This window comes from Lissotriton helveticus, chromosome 6 (assembly GCF_964261635.1).
Source record: "Lissotriton helveticus chromosome 6, aLisHel1.1, whole genome shotgun sequence".
Lineage (NCBI taxonomy): Eukaryota > Metazoa > Chordata > Amphibia > Caudata > Salamandridae > Lissotriton > Lissotriton helveticus.
In genome coordinates this window covers 297,530,393-297,552,481 of record NC_136067.1, presented here as the reverse complement: position 1 = coordinate 297,552,481, position 22,089 = coordinate 297,530,393, and the positions used below count along the sequence as shown (strand labels likewise).

At 46.9% G+C, this 22,089-nt stretch overlaps 1 protein-coding gene across 1 annotated transcript in view; it reads right to left on the bottom strand.

The window, feature by feature from the left end:
- WDR35 (WD repeat domain 35) overlaps nucleotides 1-22,089 on the bottom strand; it is a 501,592-nt gene that overhangs the window by 285,307 nt on the left and 194,196 nt on the right. The window contains exon 16 of the mRNA XM_078647744.1: nucleotides 4,686-4,795. Coding sequence (XP_078503870.1) covers nucleotides 4,686-4,795 — 110 coding nt within the window. The remainder of the gene's footprint in view (nucleotides 1-4,685; nucleotides 4,796-22,089) is intronic.

Genomic DNA, 22,089 nt, shown 5'->3' with positions numbered 1-22,089 from the left:
AAATGTTGATCAGGGAGCTCGAAATCACAGGAGCATGTAAACTGATAAGGCCCAAATCCTTTGTCCAGTATACATCTGGTGCAACCTTGGTTTGAGTCTAGCTTATTAAGTTTGTGCATCTCTGCGCGTCCTTTCAATGCGGTTTAAGTAGCGTGGTGGCGGAATGACTAGACCGCTGATCACCGGAAATGAGAGTTTCTAACTGGCTCAGCCCACCGGAAACTGCCTAGTGATCACCGTACCCTCCGCGCAATCATCATACAGCTGCGGCGGACTGGGGCGTGATCCAAGTGCATGTTAAGTACCAACAATTATTAAAAATATGCCCCCATCGAATGTGCAAACAGTGATAGTAAAAGTCAATGGCAGCGAGAAGTAAACAGAACAGAACAATTTAAAACAAAGTTAAAACCAGCGCCCTAAAAAAGACGTTAGCAGGGATTACTCAGTCCGCTGCGCGTCCTTTCCATGCTGTTTAAGTAGCGTGGTGGCGGAATGACTAGACCCCTCACCACTGGAAATGAGAGTTCCTAACCGGCTAAGCCCACTGGAAACTGCCTAGTGATCACCGTGCCCTCCGCGCAATCAGCACACAGCTGCGGTGGACCAGGCGTGATCCAAGTGCAAGATAAGTACCAACAATTATTAAAAATATGCCCCCCTCAAATGTGCAAACAGCGGTAGTAAAAGTCAATAGCAGCGAGAAGTAAACAGAACAGAACAATTTAAAACAAAGTTAAAACCAGCGCCCTAAAAAAGACGTTAGCAGGGCTTACTCAGTTGGGTATGCAAGAGGTGAAGCTGAGGCAGGGCTTCTTAAACTTCTTATAACCTTGCTCTTCCCAGATGGTGAGAATGAAGTTAAGAGTTTGTAGAATAATCTTGAAGTGATGGCTTTTTTGTGTGAGATCAGTGGGATCAAGACTTTGTGAAGTAAGGATTGGGATGAAGAATAGACAAGGAATTAATGGTGGAATCACTTACCAATACTCATAAACACACTAGGGATCAGAGAGGATCTGAGAAAGCCAGGGGGTACTGATCTCTAAAAGGAACAGCTCTTATTACACAAAGTACACGCGGCTATACGAGGAAGAGAAAAGAAGATAGAGTTAGTGTAAGGTTTGTGAAAGAAATAGAAGGAGAAATTTCCTTCAGGACAAGAACCCTCACTCACTGTTTGCTGACATGCTTCATCATATGGGTTCCCTCCTCACACCGTGGTGTGGGCTACGACTCCCCGAGGGGAGGAGGTGAGGTGTTTCTCAAAGATGGGCGTAAGAAATAGAGGTGAAATGAGGGGCAGAGTGCAAGGAAAGTTAGTGAGTTATTTTAAAGTGTCTCTCTGGATCCACAGAATTTTTATTGGGTGGTCACAGGGACACAATTAAAATGTGAGAGGGCTAGGAATTAAAACAATATATCCCTAGATCAAGGTCAACATGTTTCTGCCATTCATTGGCCCCCTATAGAGATCCGGAGGCATTCATCAGGACCCAAATTTGAAAGTCACACTGCATATGTGATAAAGAAAGAAAATATACAGGCCATCACAGGAATTGGGCGGCCAGGTGTTCAACGACCCTATTTACTTCAAAGGGGTTTGTTTGCTATAGTGCGTCATATCAAATCCACTTTCCATGCTCTTGCCTAGACATCTCCCCGCTGAGTGCATCACACAATCACGTAGACGTTACAAGACAATGGAGAGTGGATTTGATATATTGCACTTCCTCACCTCAGCCCTTATGATTCACACTTTCCCACGCTCCTCCTAGAACTAGATCTGAAGTGAGCTTGGGTCTCACTTCATGGAACGTTCCAAAAGTAGTGGGTGAAGACTGGGCAGGGAAGCCGATTTTCTTAGATTTAGTAGGCTTTGGCAACGTAATGCCTGTTGACTGAGGTGAACACACTTCGGAATACAGAATGGAATGTGCAGAAGGGATTTAAATGATGAAAATTATCAGTAAGTAATCTGAGCATTAGTCATGTATTTTTAAAAAAGTGAGAAAGGAGTATAAAAGGGTATGGTATAATGGGCACCATTCTAAAATGTTTAGAAATACTATAGGATAATTGAAACACACACACACACACACAAACAACAATGTTTTAACAGGTACGAAGTTGAGATTTACATCAATTGATGATGCAAAATATTGGGCAATTCTATTATTTTATATTATGAATAACCTGTGGCATGACAACCAAAACAGGCACCATAACATTGTCTAGTGATGTTTGGTTGAATATTAGAAGGAAAGGTCCAGTCAATGAATTACCGAACACACCCAAATGTCCTAGATAAAATCTGATACATCCTTCGTCTTATCCAGCAAATGGTAATTGAGTCACCAGTTTCCTCTGTATGTAAAGTGCCCTATGGAGTGCCACAGACTCAGTTCGTTCACTGAGTCTTATACCCCTTTATCCAGGTTACAGAACAATATGGGATGCTCCTACAATTGTATGCCAATGATACAACATTTAATATAGGAATACACAGGAAGGCTGGGCCATCACTGGTTACAAGAAAGCTTCCTTTGTTTAAATAGATCGAAGACTGAGATCCTTGTGTTTGGTGGAACAGACACATAGTCCATGCCATTTGAATGGCCACATTGAAGTCCACCACACACATGCCATCAAAAAGCAATTGAGCTCTATGTGAAGTTTACGTGCAGTTTCCTCCCAAAATTAATATCTATGGCTGAAGGTATCAGCATGAATAATCATGGAGACAAAAAAACGTACCCTTACTCCACACAACCCACCATATGAATCTGATGAGATCTTTTGTGATAGCATAATGTGGCTGCCATAATGTGGTGTGTACAAAGCTTCCTAAAAATACTAACAGGGAGAATAGAAAGAAATGCAAGTGTGGCAACTAGACTTGGCTTAAATCTCTGTAAGACAGAGTACGTAAAGCCAGTTTTGAAAGAAGTCCACTGACTGGTGAACTCTAGAAATCAGCTTAAAAGTGTCCAGAAAAACAATAAAGCATGCTAGAAGAAATGCCTGAGTCATCTGCTAAAGCTTTACTCCGTCCACCTTAATCAACAAGTGTTCAAGAGACTAAAAATGTAGGCTGATCTCTAGGAGTTCTGTTCTTTGAAATTCCCTGAATGTGACCTTCAGAGCAATTCTTAATGTTCAGTTGTTCAGGCTGGCCTCTAACTAAGGTCTAGACTTTGTGGTAGGAAGTAAGGAATGCTAGGTAGGGACAATGTCTTACATCCAGACAGACTCCTACCTGATAAACTCTTAATGGGTTCTCCTAAACCAATATGTAGGTTTCTCTGGAAGAACCAAAAGGAAACAATGTGGTGTTTTATGAAAATTAAAGACAAATAAAAAAATAGGTACAATGTGACCTTAGCACAGAATCCTTAATCAACTGGGAAAATTACATTTATTTTGTCTAGTTCAACAAAGAATTTGATCAAAACAATACCTTTCAAAGCTCTCAGGTTTTATAAAATCCATGAATCCACAGCTCGAGTCTGGATTTTTCCTTTGCATCCTGACACTTGTAGTACAGTTCTACAAGTACCAAATGTAAAGATAAAAGACTAGATACGATAATCTAATCATGTATGAAATTGAGAACTGCAGGAGCTCTTTACTTCAGGGAGTCCTAGTCTCTTATATGGAGGAAGAAGATAATTCACTGGCCCTCTTTCCTCGCTCTAGAATGAACAAGCATATGCAATGCAATAGGTCTCGCATTTATGAGTTTGAGCTATTTGCATTGTAAATGACAATGTCTTTTATTTATGAGTTTAAAACAGGTAAATAAAAGGCATTGTCATTTACAATCCTAATAGCTTAAACACTTGCAAATGTGAAACCTATTGCATTGCAAATGTGTGCTATAAAATACAAAAAAGCATTAGGAGAGAGAGTGTCCTACCTGAAACACCAGGCAGGACAAAGCCATTTGATAAAATAGTGCTCGGATGCAGTAATTAAAGCCTCCTAAGCAACAACACAAGTAACAAGAGCTGTCGCCATATAAGGGTAAAAAATGAGACAAGGCGATATCAAGGAGGGACTACTAAGCCTTTTGACCAATGAACTGCCACAGTCTACAGTGGAAAATGACACAAGCCAATAAAAATGTGGGTGGAGAGTGGGCAGAGCTTAAAGTCCCTACCTCCATACAGCATGTCTCACAGAGCAGCGCTTGCGCTGTAAATGTAAATGTAAATGTAGGTGTACTTATATAGCGCAAACCTGTCACCCAAAGGGCATCCTGGCGCTTGCTTAGGGAACCCGTCCTGGTATTCCCCTGTGAGAAACCCCAGCAGGGTGTCCACAAGGTGAAAGCCATGCATCCCGCCGCGAGGGGCCGTAGTGGAGATTAAGCAAGCTATTGCCCAGAGTTGCAGAGTGTGACCCCGTGATTCGAGTAGGCACCGGAGCGAGAATTGTCGAGTCCGTGGAATTTTTGAGCCCGAGACCCGCCGAGGCAGGGAATCGAACCCTGGTCCACGGTCGATCTCAGCTTCTGGGTCTGCCGCCTCTAACCACTGAGCCACGCTTCTCCACCAGGCTCAACCTAAAAAACACAAGGAGGTTTATCTGTGGTCGCTCTTGCTGTAGTTCCTAAACCTCCAAGGTATGTTACTCATTTAGGAGAAAAACTCAAAGAAGAGTAAAATAAAGTTCAAACTCACCTTGAGTTGCAGTTTAAACACACCTGATGGGCCCGACAGTTCAGGACATTTTTCTGGACTAAGCCAACATTAGGCAGACTGTATCGTTGAATGGTGCCAGATTCACGTGCCTGTAGACAAAAGTAAGTGCTTTTAAAAGCAATCTAATATACTTTATGGGGAATTTTGCTCATATTTCTTTCAAGTAAGACAAATGTACTTATAAAAAAGGACCAAAAGTAAACATTCCTTTACCATCCATGTTTTCCAATGTCTTAGTAAAATGTGTTTGTAGAACGCCACGGACTGTACTCCTGTCTCTCAACATTTTCTTTGTTAATATATTGTGAATGGTACTGCAGCCAATATGCTACATTTAAGAATGTGAATTTGTTGAGCAAAGGCAGTATAACCAAAAATGAGCAAGGCCAATTTGACTGTAAAATTATCCTAATTAACGTAAGTGATGTTATCTTTTGATTAGGTTCTATTTTTGTTTCAGAGGAACTCTTATTCTCTCCTTTTTGCTTGATGATGGGTACATCTTTTCAACCCTTTGTTCTGTCCACATCATGATTTGCTAGACAAAGCACAGGAAAGGCATATCCTGCCTACTACTTCTTTGAAAATCCCTAATGTGCCTTGACAGTTGCCCACTTTGGCCACCTCCTCCTAAGTCTTCACAAATCCTTGCCTCATCTGTTTCACTGCATCCACTTCCTCTATAAGCTAATAAACAACATTATACCATGAAGAGTCCCTGTAACTCTCTATGAGGAAGTCTGTCTATTTCTATTGTAACCAATGCTTAAAAAACAAGCATTTGCAATGCAATAGGTCTCGCAACTGCGAGTTTTAGAGCTGTTAGTATTGTAAATGGTATTGTAAATGGTATTGGCTTTTTAAAAGAGAATATCTATTGTAATTCATAATAGTAATTTCCCATTTGTATTATAAGCATTACTAATATTATTACTATCACCATAGTGTATTAATAGTAATAATGATAGTGGTGGTTTTGGTACTGGTGGTGTTTTTAGTGGTGGTGCAGGCAGGGGTGGGTAGAGTGTTTTTAACAGGGCCACAAGCACCTGGGGAAGGGACACAAACACCGAGGACAGTAGTGGTCAAGGGGTAGAGACATTGCTAGTGTTAAAGGGACACAGACATGAGGACAGGAGAGGGCATTGGGTTAGGGGCACATATATGGGGCAGGGCTGGGTATGGACAAGGTCAGGACTGGGCAGCGGCACAGACATGAGGACAGTCTGCATACACACACGTCTCCCCACGAACCGTAAACACCATGATGTCATTACACGTAGAAATTGTGTGATACAGAACGCCCGTTGCCTCGCAAACTAGAATGGGGACACAACGCCCTGCTTTTATGCAAATAGCTTCCAAGCCCCCTGCATTGCTCGATCCAGCCCCCTGTAAAGGAGGGGAGAGTGTCACTGCCGGGGAGGTTCAGTTCCGCACACACTCAGTGCCTTCTGGCTGCTCACTGTACTTCAGCCTCACGGCGCACAGACTCATAATGTGTACCAGGAACAAACAACGTGCTCACTGTCTACAGAGTGCTCGTCTCACTGCACAGGACTCCAAATCCGGAGTACACGTGTGCAGACACACAACACTATTATGCCCTACAGTGCAGAAAGTGCATCTTGCTCACTATGAAGCCTTACTGTGCACAGGCTCACACTGTAAACCACGAGCACCCAAATACAACGCTCTCGCTGTTTACAGGGCACCCATTCCATCTCACTGCACAGGACGCCAACCTGTTGTACACATGTGCACACACACACACACACACACTCAACACCATCACGCCTCACAGTGCAGAAAGCGCACCTCGCTCACCATGGAAGCCTTAATGTGCACAGGCTCACACTGAACGACGAGTACCCAAATACAATGCTCTCGCTGTTTAGAAGGCACCCATCCCATCTCACTGCACAGGACGCCGTCCAGCAGTGCATATTGCACCAAGTGCACAGACATTGTACTGGACAAAAGCACGCCTCAGTCCAAGTGCAGAGAGGACACCGACCCTCGCTCTGAAGCCTCACTCACTCTTCACATCTCTCATGATGACATCCCCCCCGTAGCCCACGCTGCACCCCCGTTGTTTACATCACACCGATAGGTTTAGGTACTCGTGAGAGGGCGGGCTGCAGAGATCTTCTCCGATGTTCATTAGCTTTGAGCCTTTAGAGCCTGGCATGGGATTGGCTAGATGCAGCTCTGCAGGTTGTTCATTGGCTCAAGGGTCACTAGCACGGGCTCTACTACTGCATCTCCTCCCTGCAGTGGGCGGTTACCAATGCTCTTTTGGAAGGCGCATGCCCAGGCCTGCAAGCCTCGATAGACCGGCCTTTGCGCTACAGGCAGAGCGCATGTTTAGCCGCCATGCGGCCAGTGGGCACACAGTCCAACTCCGCCCCGCAGCACCTTCCCTGACGCCATACGCTGCCGTTGAGGAGGATCCACCTCCCGCAGACCGGGTGAGTGGGGGATTTATTTATTTATGCGTTTTTATATAGCGCGGACTTTACCCGAAGGTGTCAGAGCGCTTCACAGTAGGAACAGAACTGATACATGAGCATTCTCAATTTGTACAGTATCAATGTTCATTTCTTGAGCAGACCCGCCATTGCGGGCTGCTCCAACGATGGGGCGAAAGCGAAACTGCATGCTGGTTTGCCTGCGGGACAGGAGATGTGCGTGTGCCGGTACGTGAGCGTCCACAGACCCCAATCGCAGCACGTGCACCGGTCTGTACCACTTGGAGGCCAAGACGATCACAATAAGTCTCGCTGGCGACAGCGCTTTCGCGCTGCAACGCCAGGCGAGACCTAACAAGTGTGCTCATCGCAGCCTGCCAGCATCTTACACCTCAATTTCTTAGTATTCCGTTTGTGATGCTGTGACCACCCGAGCAATCTGCATAGAGGGGTATAGATGCGCAGGTGAATAAAAAACTGTTAGTGAAAGGAAAAACTCTTAAGAGAAAGACAGCAATAGTGCAATCTGAAATTGTGCTTCTATCCTTAAAGGACTCTGATTATTACAGTCTTTATGTAACTGGAAGTGATATCAGCGGCATAATTACCAATGTATACAAATTCAAAGCCTCACAAAAATAGACGTATGTCTATGGTATTTTTATATTGCGAACCTAGCCAATATGCTCAAAGACCAGCATAAAGTCAACAAGTAAGAGGAGAGGAAGGTGGGATTATGGATGGTGAATGCATTGTGATGTAGTATTCTTGAAAGTGAAGTATTCAAGTGGGAGAACCACAAGGTTGAAAGTTATATTTACTAGATGTACGCCACATTCTTGCAGATATGCCTTTTTCATCATCATAGCCTGCAACCAGAAAGTCTAACAGGTTCTGCCATTGCATGTTCAAGGTGATCGACATTTACAGTGGTATGGAGAGGAAGGTAGATCAGATCCCAATTGGTTCCACTGCAAGTCTAGTGACCATTATAGGAGTCTCATCTGCAACCAAGTGGAAGGAAACAGGAAAAACATTGATACTCATCATACCTATACATAAAACTAGCCTGACAGTCTGGAATGGATTCTGTGAAAATTACAGCAACCATCTATGAAATAGATCTCACTTTTTGGTGGAAAAATTCCAGCATGTTAAGTGTCCAGAACTACTCCCATAGAAAACTTCTCCTTTTTTGAGGTACTTTTTAGCAACTGTAGGTCCAAAACTAGAAATAGCCCTCCTCATTTCATCTGAATTAGAAAGCATCTTGAAAAGTATCCCTCTTGCTCCTTTCACAAGCAAACACAAATTCTCATTCATTATTGTTTTTGTGGGGTAACGGAGATTTGAGGAGTGACAGGAGGGAGAAAGCTACTTTAAAAAGGGAAACAATGAACTAATCTTACTGCCTAATGACCAAATCTTCTTCCAATGATAAAGGAAATATACTACCACTCCACTGATCAAGAAGTTGTGATTTTAATGGATCAAACATTCAGACAGATTTTGATGTTGTGGAGGTGGAGAAGAAGAAAGACAGTAAATGCAGTTGCTTTCTCTCACAGATTTCTTCTGATGTACTGCACTGGGGGAAGCTAAGCCTGCTGTCTCTGCATGGTTAAATCACGGACTGTAACCTTTCCTGACAGGATAGGTCAGTTGTTGAAAAGCTCTAGCAATGATTTTGCTCTAGGTAAACTCCAAGAGCACGTGATTCACCTTTACCCCAAAAAGTCCACCAAAGGGCAGGTCCCCTCCTTTAGCCCGGATGGTCCCTGAAAAACCATTGGACTACATCAATGGATGTTGTCTAAGGAGGACACCTGAAGGGAGAAGGGGTGTTCATTTATATATAAATCTGTTTGCATGCCCTGTTTGGCTGCATCTATTTCATTCAGGCAGATGGTTGTGGTCAGTACCCTCTGCCACCTTGGCAGAGTACCTTTCACCTTATTTAGAGGTACGCTCTGATGCCTTTGGGTCTAGCTAGCCCTATGTAAAACTCATATATAAATCTGCATGCCTGACAGAGGTGTCCGTTTTGTAACGGGAGCCGCTGTTGCTGTAGCTTCCTTTAAAGCACTGAAGGTCAGCAGGCAGCATGTTTAAAGCACGTGTTCGAAAAAAACATTTGTTAAAAGAAGACAAGCTCCCAGAGATGGAGTTTGTTTTCTTTGAACCAAAAATAAATGTGCATTCTACATTTTCCCAATCTAGACCACCTTAATTGTGACCTTTGCAGATAGGTCAGCAGGTAAGAGGTTTACACTGATGGATTCAGAGGAAGATCCACTGTTGCAAAACTGGCAATTTCTCCAACACTAAAATAGAGCAGGGAAGCTACGTGCTTGGTGGGGTAGGAGCACCTATTATTTATGGTGGTGCTCTTGCACCACAAAACTCTAAGTGAGGCACTTAATCTAGGCTAAATGAAGAAGCAGCTCCGTGCATACAGCACTTGGGCTATAAGAGTGCTCCAAGAACAGAGTGCTGTCTGGAACAGGAAAATTACCTCATGGTGAGGTAACTAGCCCACTTGCGTTCTGCAAGTCTACAAGAAAACTCTGAATGATCAGGTTGAAGCAGTGTAAGTTATCAGACTCGTAGTAATCGTCCTCACCCGAAATTGGAGTTGTAGTGAGGGCAGGGCCATGCGTGCGCACATTGCTATGTTAGCATGTGCTTATTAGAAGTTTAACCACCATCTTATCCTTTTGCTTCTTTGCACCGGACACTGCATATAACTGTTGTTGTAAGTTAGGCTACGTGAATGTCTTCACATGAGAATGGCTTGTTTTCAACATCCCTAGACTTACATCGTGACCCTAGTCTGCACAGTGAGTGCTAAAGCCTCTAAGGTTATCATTACAATGTAGCTGTTGTTCGGGCTGATCGGCTCACGTTTTATACAGGACATGCAGACAGCTGCATCTAACGAAGATTCTGGCACCTTTAATATTGCACTGTAGGTATAATTTCAGGCACTGGGAGAACAATCGGTTTCCAAAGAGAAAGAGCTTTTACAGATCCTGATGGGATTCACTTCTGCTGATCTTGGAGGTATGGGGTCCCCTACTCTATATATTTTTATAAAACATAGTTCCTAGCTAGGGTGGGTGGCATACTAGGTACTATAAGTCCTGTTTCCACTATCATTCTAATATGATTTTTCCTTTTGTGTTTTATGGAATTGTAACAATGCTGATCACATTATTTCTAATCATATGTCTGCTTGTGTGCAGGCCTGGAATGCCCTCCCTTCGGTCTATCCAGGACCCAGTTGTGTTCAAAAGGAAACTTAAGACCCATCTCTTTGCTTGATAGCCTCTACTAGCACCCCTTTGGCATCGCGCCGGGACACTCACGAGTATCCGAGCACATTATAAATGGATATCACATAACATAACATCTTAGAGCGCGTCGTTAAAATAAACATGTTAACCTTTCCCATGTCTCTTTTTACTCCTGTAGTGGACTGGTATGAGACCAACAAACGAAAGAGTGTTCTTGAGTCCCACCATTCCTGAGAGTAACCCAAGTCGAACTTTCTGGGTTGTCTAATCATTGGTATCTTTGCTGAAGGACGAAAAGCTAATGAGGCACTGATGCTAGTCAGTTAGGGGTTCTAGGTACTAAGGAGAGTTTTTTGGTCCACCACAATTCACTGAGGTTCTGGGTCTCTGTGCACAGTTCTGTGTATGAGCAGAATCCCAGCAACAGAGAGCATGACGAAAACAGTGGGCATTGAAATATGGCCTAGATAGGCCAGAAAGGTATTAAAATTCCTTAACATGTATTTCAAGACAGTGATCTTGTGTTCTTGCTGCTACTTTTCTGGTTGTTTGCAAAATGATATCCTTCATTGGAGAAGGTGGGAGAAATTACTTCCGGGCCTCCACCAACTTGATGCCACAGGCACCAAAGCGGATGCGGAAAGCTTCTTCCAGAGTCCAAGAAGGGTGTAAAATGCAAGAAAGAATAAAGCAAAGACCAGCCAAAACCTCTGCTGGCCACGATACGATAGGCCAGCTTCCAAGGACCAGACCGCTCCTCTGCTGGTTATGATGCGATACAGCGGGGGCGAGGCTTGCTAACATGGCCACTTAGACGTGCTCGAAAAGAGCTCCGTGAGGCAGCCTTTGCTGTGCCAATATCCTGTGATATCCTGGTCCCTTAGGACTAAGTGGTAAGTCTCCTGGGTTCTCTGGGACCTCCACCCACATCATGAAAAAGACGAGAGGTTCGGAGCCCTGAGAATTGGCTCGGAGCTCTAAGTCCCCATCGATCGGAGGAGTGGGCGCCATCGTGGAGCTGGAATGACGAGGTCAGACTGAGCAGCTCGGCCTATGGATCTGCGGAGCCTTGCTGGCTGGGTGGGGCACACGCGGCAGCCCTGGTGAGTGGTGGAGTGCCGACAAATATCACAGAGGGAAGATCTGCGTCTGCCGGTGGTGGACCGTTACTCCGTGGAGCCGAGTGCTGATTGTTTCCTGCCCAAGTGGTCTGTGTCCCAATGTGGGGGCTTGGCGGCCCCCCCTGCAACGGAGACACGAACGGATATATGCCCACGTGTGTTCCCCGGGCTTATGGGGTGCCTGCAACCTGAAGGACGAGGAAAGCTTTGGGGGGACCAGACTCAGGTGTTCGATCAGCAGGCCTGTGAGCCGCCTGGGAAGGCCGTAATCCTTCACCGCCAGTAGGCACCTCGGAGCGATGATACCAGCCCTTGATAGTCGGGACGTGGTCCACGAGAGCTGGACGGCCGAGGGTGTAGTGACCATCGGGCAGTGCATTGATGTTTGGAGGAGGCGGCGGGGCGGGGGCTGCACAAGCATGGACAGGCTCTGAGACGCTGGTGAGCAGCGTTTTTATGGTGTGAGTTGCCGACCCAGTGCCCTGGCCAGTCCTGCTGATACCGTATGTCATTGGAGAGAGCCTTATTGTGAGACGAGACCTGAAGGCTCCCAGACGGCGAGTTAGTTCAGCTGACTGAGAAGCAGTAGATATCCTGTGGCCGGAGGGGACCTGACACACTGAGTACTGGGGGAGATTTTGCAGCTGTTGAGAGTCCTTGGGCCACCATTGAACTCATGTATATACTAGGCCCCGCAGGCTGTGTAATTAGTGCACAGTGACACGCGCCCCTCCAATCAATCAATCAATCAATCATGCCATTTGTATAGCGCACTACTCACCCGGGAGGGTCTCAAGGCGCTTGGGGGGAGGGGTTTGCTACTGCTCGAACAGCCAGGTCTTGAGTTGTTTCCTGAAGGCGAGATGGTCCTGGGTCAGCCGAAGGTGGATGGGGAGGGAGTTCCAAGTCTTGGCAGCCAGGTAAGAGAAGGATCTTCCTCCGGCGGTGGCTCTTCGGATGCGTGTTAAGGCTGCGAGGGCGAGGCTGGTGGACCGTAGCTGGCGGGTGGGCGTGTAGAAGGTCAGGCGGTCGTTGAGGTACTTGGGGCCCAGGTCGTGGAGAGACTTGTGTGCGTGGGTGAGGAGCCGGAACGTGATCCTCTTGTCGACGGGGAGCCAGTGCAGGTTCCTCAGGTGGCTGCGTCGGGGGACATCCAGGATGAGTCGGGCGGAGGCGTTCTGGATGCGCTGGAGTCTTTTCTGTAGCTTGGCTGTGGTTCCGGCGTAGAGGGTGTTTCCGTATTCCAGTCGGCTGGTGACGAGTGCCTGGGTGACAGTCTTCCTGGTCTCGGTCGGGATCCAGCGGAAGATCTTGCGAAGCATACGCAGGGTGTTGAAGCACGATGAGGAGACGGCGTTGACTTGTCTGGTCATCGAGAGGGAGGGGTCCAGGATGAAGCCCAGGTTGCGTGCGTGGTCGGTTGGCTTGGGTGCGGTGCCCAGGGCTGGGGGCCACCAGGAGTCGTCCCAGGCGGAGGGCGAAGATCCCAGGATGAGGACTTCCGTCTTGTCCGAGTTCAGTTTCAGGCGGCTGTCCTTCATCCACTCAGCGACGTCTTTCATCCCTTCGTGTAGGCAGGTTCTGGCGGTGTCGGGGTCTCTGGTGAGGGAGAGGATCAGCTGGGTGTCGTCGGCGTAAGAGATGATGTTGAGGTTGTGCTGGCGTGCGATGGCTGCGATAGGTTTCATGTAGATGTTGAAGAGGGTGGGGCTGAGTGAAGATCCTTGCGGGACGCCGCAGATGACTTCGGTGGCCTTGGAGCGAAACGGGGGGAGGCGGACTCTTTGTGTTCTTCCGGCGAGGAACGAAATGATCCCCTCCAGTGCCTTCTCTTGGATACCGATGTTGCTGAGGCGCTGGACTATGGTGCGGTGGCAGACCGTGTCGAACGCAGCGGAGAGGTCCAGGAGGATGAGGGCCACTGTTTCCCCCTTGTCGAGCAGGGTCTGGATGTCGTCGGTGGCTGCGATGAGGGCGGTCTCGGTGCTGTGGTTGGCTCTGAAGCCGGACTGCGAGGGGTCGAGGGATCCGTTCGTCTCGAGGAAGGCGGTCAGCTGTCTGTTGACGATCTTCACGATGACTTTAGCAGGAAAAGGAAGGAGCGAGATGGGGCAGAAGTTTTTGAGATTGGTGGGGTCCGCTGTAGGTTTCTTCAAGAGGGCGCTGATCTCGGCGTGCTTCCAGCTCTCCGGGAAGGTGGCGGTGTTGAAGGAGGCGTTGATGATGTTCCGGAGTTGGGGTGCGATGGTGGAGTTGGCCTTGTTGAAGACGTGGTGTGGGCAGGGGTCGGTCGGTGATCCGGAGTGGATGGTGTTCATCGTGCGGGCTGTGTCTTCGGTGGTCACTGTGGTCCAGGTGCGAAGGGTGGCGGTGGGGGGCGTTGGTTCGACGGTTGGGTGCGTGGGTGGGGCGCCAAAGCTGTTGTGGATGTCGGCGATCTTGCGGTGGAAGAACGAGGCGAGGGAGTCGCAGAGGTCTTGTGACGGAGTGATGTCGTTGGTGCCGGTGCTGGGGTTGGAGAACTCCTTGACGATAGTGAAGAGCTCTTTGCTGTCGTGGGCGTTGTTGTCCAGTCGTTCCTTCAGGGATTTCTTCTTGGTGGTGCGGATGAGCTGGTGGTGCTTGCCGGTAGCGTGTTTGAGGGCGGTCATGTTGTCGGTGGTCCGGTCGAGGAGCCAGGCTTTCTCGAGGGTGCGGCAGGTCTTCTTGGAGTCCTTGAGGTCGTCGGTGAACCAGGATGCCTTCTTGCTTCTGGGTCTGCTGGGAGGGTTCTCTAGTGGCGCGAGGTCGTCGGCGCAGGCGGTCAGCCACTGTGTGAAGTTGCGGGCTGCTTCGTTGGGGTCCATTGTGTTGGCGGGTGGGCTCTGGCTGAGGGAGGTGGTGAGCTGGTCTGCGGTGATCCACAATCCGGGAAGGTGGCATGAGATACAGCTGGAGCACCTAGCCGGCCAAGATGGGTAACGATAAAACAACGATAACCCAATCTAATAAAATACTGAACTACACCCCGCCCATACCCCATGGCCAGGGGGACAGAAACGAGGATGGCCCACCGGAACAGGGAGCCCTCAAGGGGGCTGGCGAGCATTCTCTGACACTGATGGACGTTATTAGAGCCGTTCAGTCGAGCAGGGATGACATGATCCGGAAGATCGATGCTGTGGCTATTGACGTTAATCTGTTGAGGTGTAACCTCAGGAAAGTCTTGGAAAGATTGACGGTTACGGAAGAAGACACAGAGGTCCTAAAGAGGAGGTCAAGGGCCTTAGTGCCATGGTGGTAGAGTTGAAACGCCAAATGAATAGGCTCGAAGACCGGGCTGAAGATTCCGAAGGTCGGTCTCCAAGGGGGAATCTAAGATTTGTGGGGTTTCCCGAGAAGGCGGAGGGCCCTGAGGCAGACCTGTTCTTGGAGGATTGGATCACTTGCGAAATGGCTCCCAAGTAGCTGTCGAAATTCTTCAGTATTGAGCTGGTGCATAGTGCGCTGATGGCCCACCTAGGCCTAGAGCACCCCCTTGCCATTATCGCAAAATAGTTTAACTTCAAAGATAGAGGCCTTTTGTTTCAGCTCTCTCGCAGAGGGCGGCGGTTCTTCTTCGAGGGTCATTCTATAGCTATCTATCCGGATAACACCAAAAGAGTGCAGGAACAGAGAAGACTTTCATCACAATCAAACGAAGGCTCAGGGACCTGGACCTTAAATATAGCCTTATGTTCCCTGCAAAACTATGAGTGGAGAGTGAAGGCCTGGCCCTGTCGTTTTTCTCGGCGGACGAGGCGAGAGGCTGGTTGTACGCCAGTGTCCCAGAGGGGAGGTGCCTGTTCCCCTCTACGAGTTCAGCCGGGACGCAAGTCTTGAAGTCTCCCTTGAAGGGCCGTAGACAGCCTACACGACAGGCGCCTAAAAAGAGAACAATGAGTTTGGGCCGAATCACAGTCCTCTGAGATGGTACACTGCAGACATCGATTCGGAGGTTGTCCCGGATCCGATGGAGGCGACGCCGGACTTGAACATGGAGCGGAGGGCCCAGATAGTAGTCATGACTGAATCCTATGAGTTACACAGCAACTGTTTAACTGTGCAGATAAGTCTATGTTATGTTTAGAACCCCTGGGGGTCTTGGAACGACTGGTTGGTAGTAGTTATGGGAGTGTTTTCAGGGAGGTGGGCGTTTTGAAGCTCAGGTGGCCTCTTGACCCCTAGGCTGTTATGTTTAGCCTCGCTTTATTTCATTTCGACCATGGTACGGGTTGGGGATCATGTTAATTCACTTAATGCATTAGGGACTTGGGCTGCCGCCGGAGTAGCGACGTCCCTACTAGAGACCAGGTCCATCAGGATACCCAAATCTCTTGCACAGTGCTTAGTTGTTATTTGAAGAGGGAGTATGGGGTGGTATGTATGGTTGGCTATATGGGAACGTATACTCAAACTTGTACTGCTGCCCAAGGGAGGGGGTAAAGACAGTGAATGTTCAGTTCTTGGGAGTTTATTTGTTTGTTGGGGAACTTATGGAGTCACATGGAGAGTACATTGCAACGCATGGACATTGGAGGTGAAGGGAGGAACATCTATGGAAGGGGAGAGGACATGTTCGTTACCACTACATTGCCATGACAGCACAGACACTGAAGTTTCTTAACTGGAATGTCCATAGAATGGCCGGACAGGACAAGTGCCGTAGAGTGCACACTTTCCTGAAGAGATATGGAATAGCGATTGCGGGGCTGCAGGAGACACACATTTGGGGGAACACTATAAAATTCCTTTGTAAACGTTGGAGGGGACAAATCTACACTACATCCTACTCTGGCTTTGCACAGGGGCATTGTTATGGGTGGCCCCAGGGGTCCCGTTCCAACACCTTCAACATGTTCTCAATCCTGAAGGGAGATATGTCATCCTGTTTGGAAACTGGGTATATTAATGTCTATGCGCCCAACCTGGATTGCTCCGAGTTTTAAACGGCAGTCCTGAAAGCAGCAACACCTTATATGGGGGCTGAAATTCTTCTCTTTGGAGATTGTAATTGTATCTTTGATGGGGCGTTGGATCAGGAGCCCCTCAGAGAAAACACTAAACCCCGTATGGTGAGATCCTCATGGGTATTTTACAGGGCACGCAGTTACGCGATGATTGGAGAGCGCAAAACCCTAGTAAGAGGGAGTTTTCTTGTTTTACTCCGGCAGCCAACACCTTTTCGCGGATTGATAATTGTTGCCTTACTCCAGGTCTCTCAGCTACGACACAGGCCATCTCTTATTTGCCGCAATACCTATCTAACCATGCACCTTTGTTGCTGACGCTATCCTCTGGACAGGGGAGACCACCCATTTCACTATGGCGGCTTCGAGCTGAGGCCCTTACGGACCCTCCATATGTACAGACTGTTACAGAGGCCCTCCAACATAATTTTGGGGAGAATTAGGGGTCCACTGCCGCTAGATCTACAAAGTGGGAGGCTATGAAGGTCGTTATCATGGGGGTTAGTATGAAGACCACTTTTGGGGTCTACCATCAGCTTAGTGATGATATTGATTCCCTAGAAAAACGCTTACGAACCCTAGAGACTGCGCTATATCAGAACCCTACAGATAGAACTGCATGTACGCAGGTGCAGGGAGAGTTACTTGAAGCCTGGTAGCGACTATAGACGCACAAATACACCACCTAGAAGCAGAGGCTTTATATGGAGGGCGACAGATCAGGAGCGTTATTAGCTCGACTTATCAGGACGGAGACGGAGCACACACAGTGATAGCTTAGGCAATGTGATGTACATGCTGGACGCAATTATTAAAGAATTTGCGACCCACCTGCGCCAGACTTGCTCGACAATTGCCCAGACAAGCCCTATCACATTTCAAGACTTCCTTAAAGACATAATGCTTCCCACCCTTGGGGAGGATGAGGCGGAAGCCCTCGGGACACCACTTACTAGGGAAGAAATACTAACCTCCATTAAACAGCTGAAGCCTCGGAAATGTCCCAGGAGCAAAGGTCTACTGTGAATTTTATAAGACGTTTGCCCCGCAGCGGATGGATCACCTCCTTGAGGTATATACCGAAGCTCTAGCCAGTGGGACAGTTTCCAATACCATGATTCTCACGCCGGACAGGGATCCCCTTTCCCCGAGGTCTTATAGGCTCATCTCTCTCCTGAATATAGACGAGAAAATATTAAGTGGTGTATTAGCGGCGCGTCTATTGCCATACATGACCCGACTGGTCCACCCAGATCAGTCTTGGTTTATCCCAGGGCGGAATACTACACATAACTTGCGCAGACACGCACATGTATGGCATGCGCCGGATCTTGAGAAATCGGAGTGGGCTCTCTGTGTTGTATTTTTAGGGGACTTAGCCTAAGACCCCTTTTTTCCCCAGGAGCGAAGACAGTGTCCTTTCCTTTATCAGAGATACCGCCACCCTGTGCCTGAGATAACACACAAGGGAGACGATATGACCAAAAAGGAGGGACCAAGAGCAGCAAACCAAGAGGTCCCACAGCAGCCGACAAGGAGAAGGATAAATCCAGCAAGAAGGCAGGAGAGCTGTACAAGAGGGAAAACAATATGAGTTCAAACAGTGATATAAAGGTTAAAACACACACTAAACAGTTTTGTTTAAATATTGTGCACTCTTCCACTTACTGGCTCGCAGAACTGGCAGAACATATGGCCTTTTAATAGTAGCGTCTTCCAGTGATGAGCACACACCAGAGTCTATAGGCTGGCATAAAAATAGAAGAACTTGCAGTGTCCACAAAACTCAAAACCCAGCGCACCTGTGCTATTTATACATCAAGGACAGAAATGATAGGAAGTAGCTAGGAGAGCTACAGAACTAAGGACAACATAATAATATTCCTAGCGCTACAGCGCGCTCACATTGCAGAGTTCAATCTTTGTCAGTGCTGCAAAAATCCCAAAAAAGAGAACGGAAAAGCTCGTAAGCACTGAGCTTCAAAATAGGTTGGCGGGGCGTCCCCCGCGACATGTCAGCTGCTTGTACAAAAAAGAACGCAGAGTCGCGTTACAATGAAGGGAAGCAGGGTACCGTTAAAACCAAAGACACTTGCATGAGAAAATGTTAATTATCCTACACTTCTCACGGAGGATAATCGAAGCAGGAACCTCAGCATGGCAGGCAAGTAGAAAGAACTTCACGATGGCTTGGTACGGGAGGAGGGAGGACGTTTACTGAGGGAAGGGCGGGAAGTAAAGGAAACAGAATCCTGCACCACTCCGATGATGGAGACCACAAAAAATTAGCAGAGACTCGCGCTAAGGCGGCGTTCCACAGGACACCCACAGAAGCTTGTCACAACGCTCAGGAGGCTGAAGCAAAAACAGGAATCCAACAACAACAGGAGAGCGTGACCAAAATCCAAAACGAAGAAAGCCAAGCACTGGCAACAGGTATCAGCTGGCTTATATGTTCCCCATCATCTGACCAATCCTAGAGCTTCATGGGAGAGTGCACAATCCCCTCCTACCTCTAAGCCTTGTGGGAGACGTAGTCTCTTGATAGAGCATATTGCTCGACTCCTAACACTCTGTCTCCCACACATAAGGCAGGCCTTTTAGTCTGTGAGTGGGATTACATGTGGATGGTACTTGCGCGGATGGGAGGGGGGGGGAAAACTATCTGAGATGGCTGAAACTGCTCGTATCCGCCTCCGGAATCAGGTATCGGACAGTCTAGAGCTTTAACAAGATACCTGACAGGGTTGCTCCCTGTCGCTGCTACTCTGTTGCAGGGATTCTGCTCCTACACAGAACTGTGCACAGAGACTTGGGACCTCAGTGAATTAGGGTGTGCCAAAACTCACCTTAGTACCCAAAATCCCCTACCAGACTAGCATCAGTGCTACATTGGCTCTGCCAAAATACCAATGATTAGACAACCCAGAACATGCGACTTAGGTTACCTCAGGCAATGTGGAAAACATGAACACACTTTCGTTATACTCTCATACCAGTCCAAAACAGGGAGTAAAAAGAGACACGAGCAAGTTTGAAATGTTTATTTTTAATGACGTGTTCTCATGCGCAGCACCTTAGCTAATACAAGCAGACATATTATCAGAAACAAGATTGTCAGCATAGTTACTATTCCATAAAATACAAAGGGAAAAAGCATGTTTTAATGCTAAATGGAAACAGGTTTAAAATATACCTATATTTCACCCTCCCTTGTTAGTAGGTTATTTTATAACTACAGAAGGTCTCTTGGGATTACATAGGCGGCCCCATACCTCGGGTATTAGCAGAAGTGGATCACATCAAATTCGGCACAAGCTCTCAGCACACGAATGTTCTCCAAGTGTGTGTGATCATGCCTATGCAGTGCATTATTAAACGCGCCAATATCAGAGGTGGCCACAGCTGCATATGTGTTATGTCTAGAACGTGCGCTGATCAGTCCGAACAACAACCACAGTGTTGAAGTAACCTAGAAGGCCTCGGCACTCACTGTTCAGACTAAGCTTACCAAGCAAGGCTACTAATGTAGAAAAACACGTTATTATTGTGTGAAGCAAAACACTCTGCTAAACTCTAAACAGTTAATAAAGTGTGTGCCGTGTGCAAAAGGTAGCAGAAAGGAAAAATGGCGTTTAAACTTCTAATAAACTCATGTCAACCTAACACTGTGTGAATGCAAGGCTCAGCCCCACAACACCCTCTCTTGGTCTGAGTACAGATAAGAAGGGGGTAAATTTGGAACGCAGAGTTCAAGAACAAGAGTCAGAATCAAGTTCAAATTGCCACAGTGGAAAAACTGGAGCAAACTACAAATTTTTAAAATACTTCAAATCAAGAATCACTTTAACAGGCACAGGGAAGTCAATAGGCCTGGGCAAAAAAAATTAAGACGGCAAAAATAACAAAAATATCCGATTTCCAACAGGTGACGTAGGCCAGTGGTTCCCAAACTTTTGACTCCTGAGGACCCCCACTGAGTCACCACTGGAAGCCGAGGACCACCAAGCAATTTGTAGGATTTAAATTTCAAACATTAAAACAGTAATTCGAAAATAATTAACACACGTGTGCATACAACTACTCGAACTACTAATGATTTTAGGGACATATTTACAAGCCCCTATCACCATAGGAACATCACTTTTTGAGACGTTCCAGTGGCGATAGGGGCTTCGCCTTATTTACAAGGCAACGTTAGGCCCCTTAACGGGGCCTAACGGTGCCTTGTAAGTAAGACCCCCTTTCACCCCATTCTTAGCAAGGGGTGGGCAGTGGGTGTTGCGGTGGGCGTTTCCCCTGCAATACCCATTGGTTTTATTGGGAGGCAGCGCCAAAATTAAGGCCAGGGAAAACCTTGTCTTAACTTGGCAAAACAAGGTGAAATGCTTCATTTCTCCTCCTTTTTGCAAAACGCCTTGGATTGTTTATGTTCAGGAAGGTAACCCTTCCTGCACATCAACAATCTTTAAAAAATTACATTTTGTAACTTCCATGTGTGCTGCATTAAGCAGCACACATAGAAGTGACAAAACAACATTTCAAGATTGTTTATGTGCAGGAAGGGGGACCTTCCTGTACATAAACAATCTTTCCCTGTTAAGTGTGGCGCCAGCGCAGGGGAACGGAGGGCTGCACCATATTCTTGTACATATGGTACAGCCCTGCGTTTCTGAAGTGGCAGAGTGTGTTGTTAAGCCAAGGAGACTAAAGACACTCTCCACCACTTCTATTGTATTTTATATTGAAAGAATTTGCAAGAAAACAAAAAAGGTTAATGGGAAGGTTGGTGCTGCATCTCTGTGACTAACTTTTCAATGGTTGGTTTTATTTCGCAGTATGAGGCTCCTGCTCCTGCCAGAGCCAGACTGGAAACCCAAAGCAGCCCTGGCAAATTATTTCAGACCAGTCCCCATATGATGCACACCAAGTGCAGTGAGTGAGCCTGACCACTACAAAGGGGGCTTTGAGAGGCTCCCCCCCTAAGAAATTTAGGAAACAATGGTGCAGTGTACAGCACATTTATCATTATATATTGAATTGTATTATCTTTTAAGAATAGTAAATGAAGACCTGACTATGCACCAGAATACGAAAATGTTTCTGGGGGTTCTTCAATGATTCCCCACTATCACCCTCCAACAGTGCTTCTCATCTTTCCATAGCGCCTCTGTCGCATGTATTTCCTTTTTTATAGCATCTCTCATACCATTGTAGGATGTCAGAGCAATTAACATCAGACACATATAGAGACAGTGAATCATACGTGTAAATCAGTGTATTTAAAATGTTACAAAAGGCAAAGGGGACTACAAGGTGTAGAACTCACATGGCATTCATACTGATTAGCATTTTTAAAGAGTGCTTGGTCTGGAGAAGCACACACTCAGGATTCAGAACATAACACAGTGGTTAGCATTGACTTTAAGAATAAAAATGTATTTCCACCCAAAAAAACCTTTTTAACAGCATCAAGATAATGAAAGACTGGGAAAAACATAAGTTAC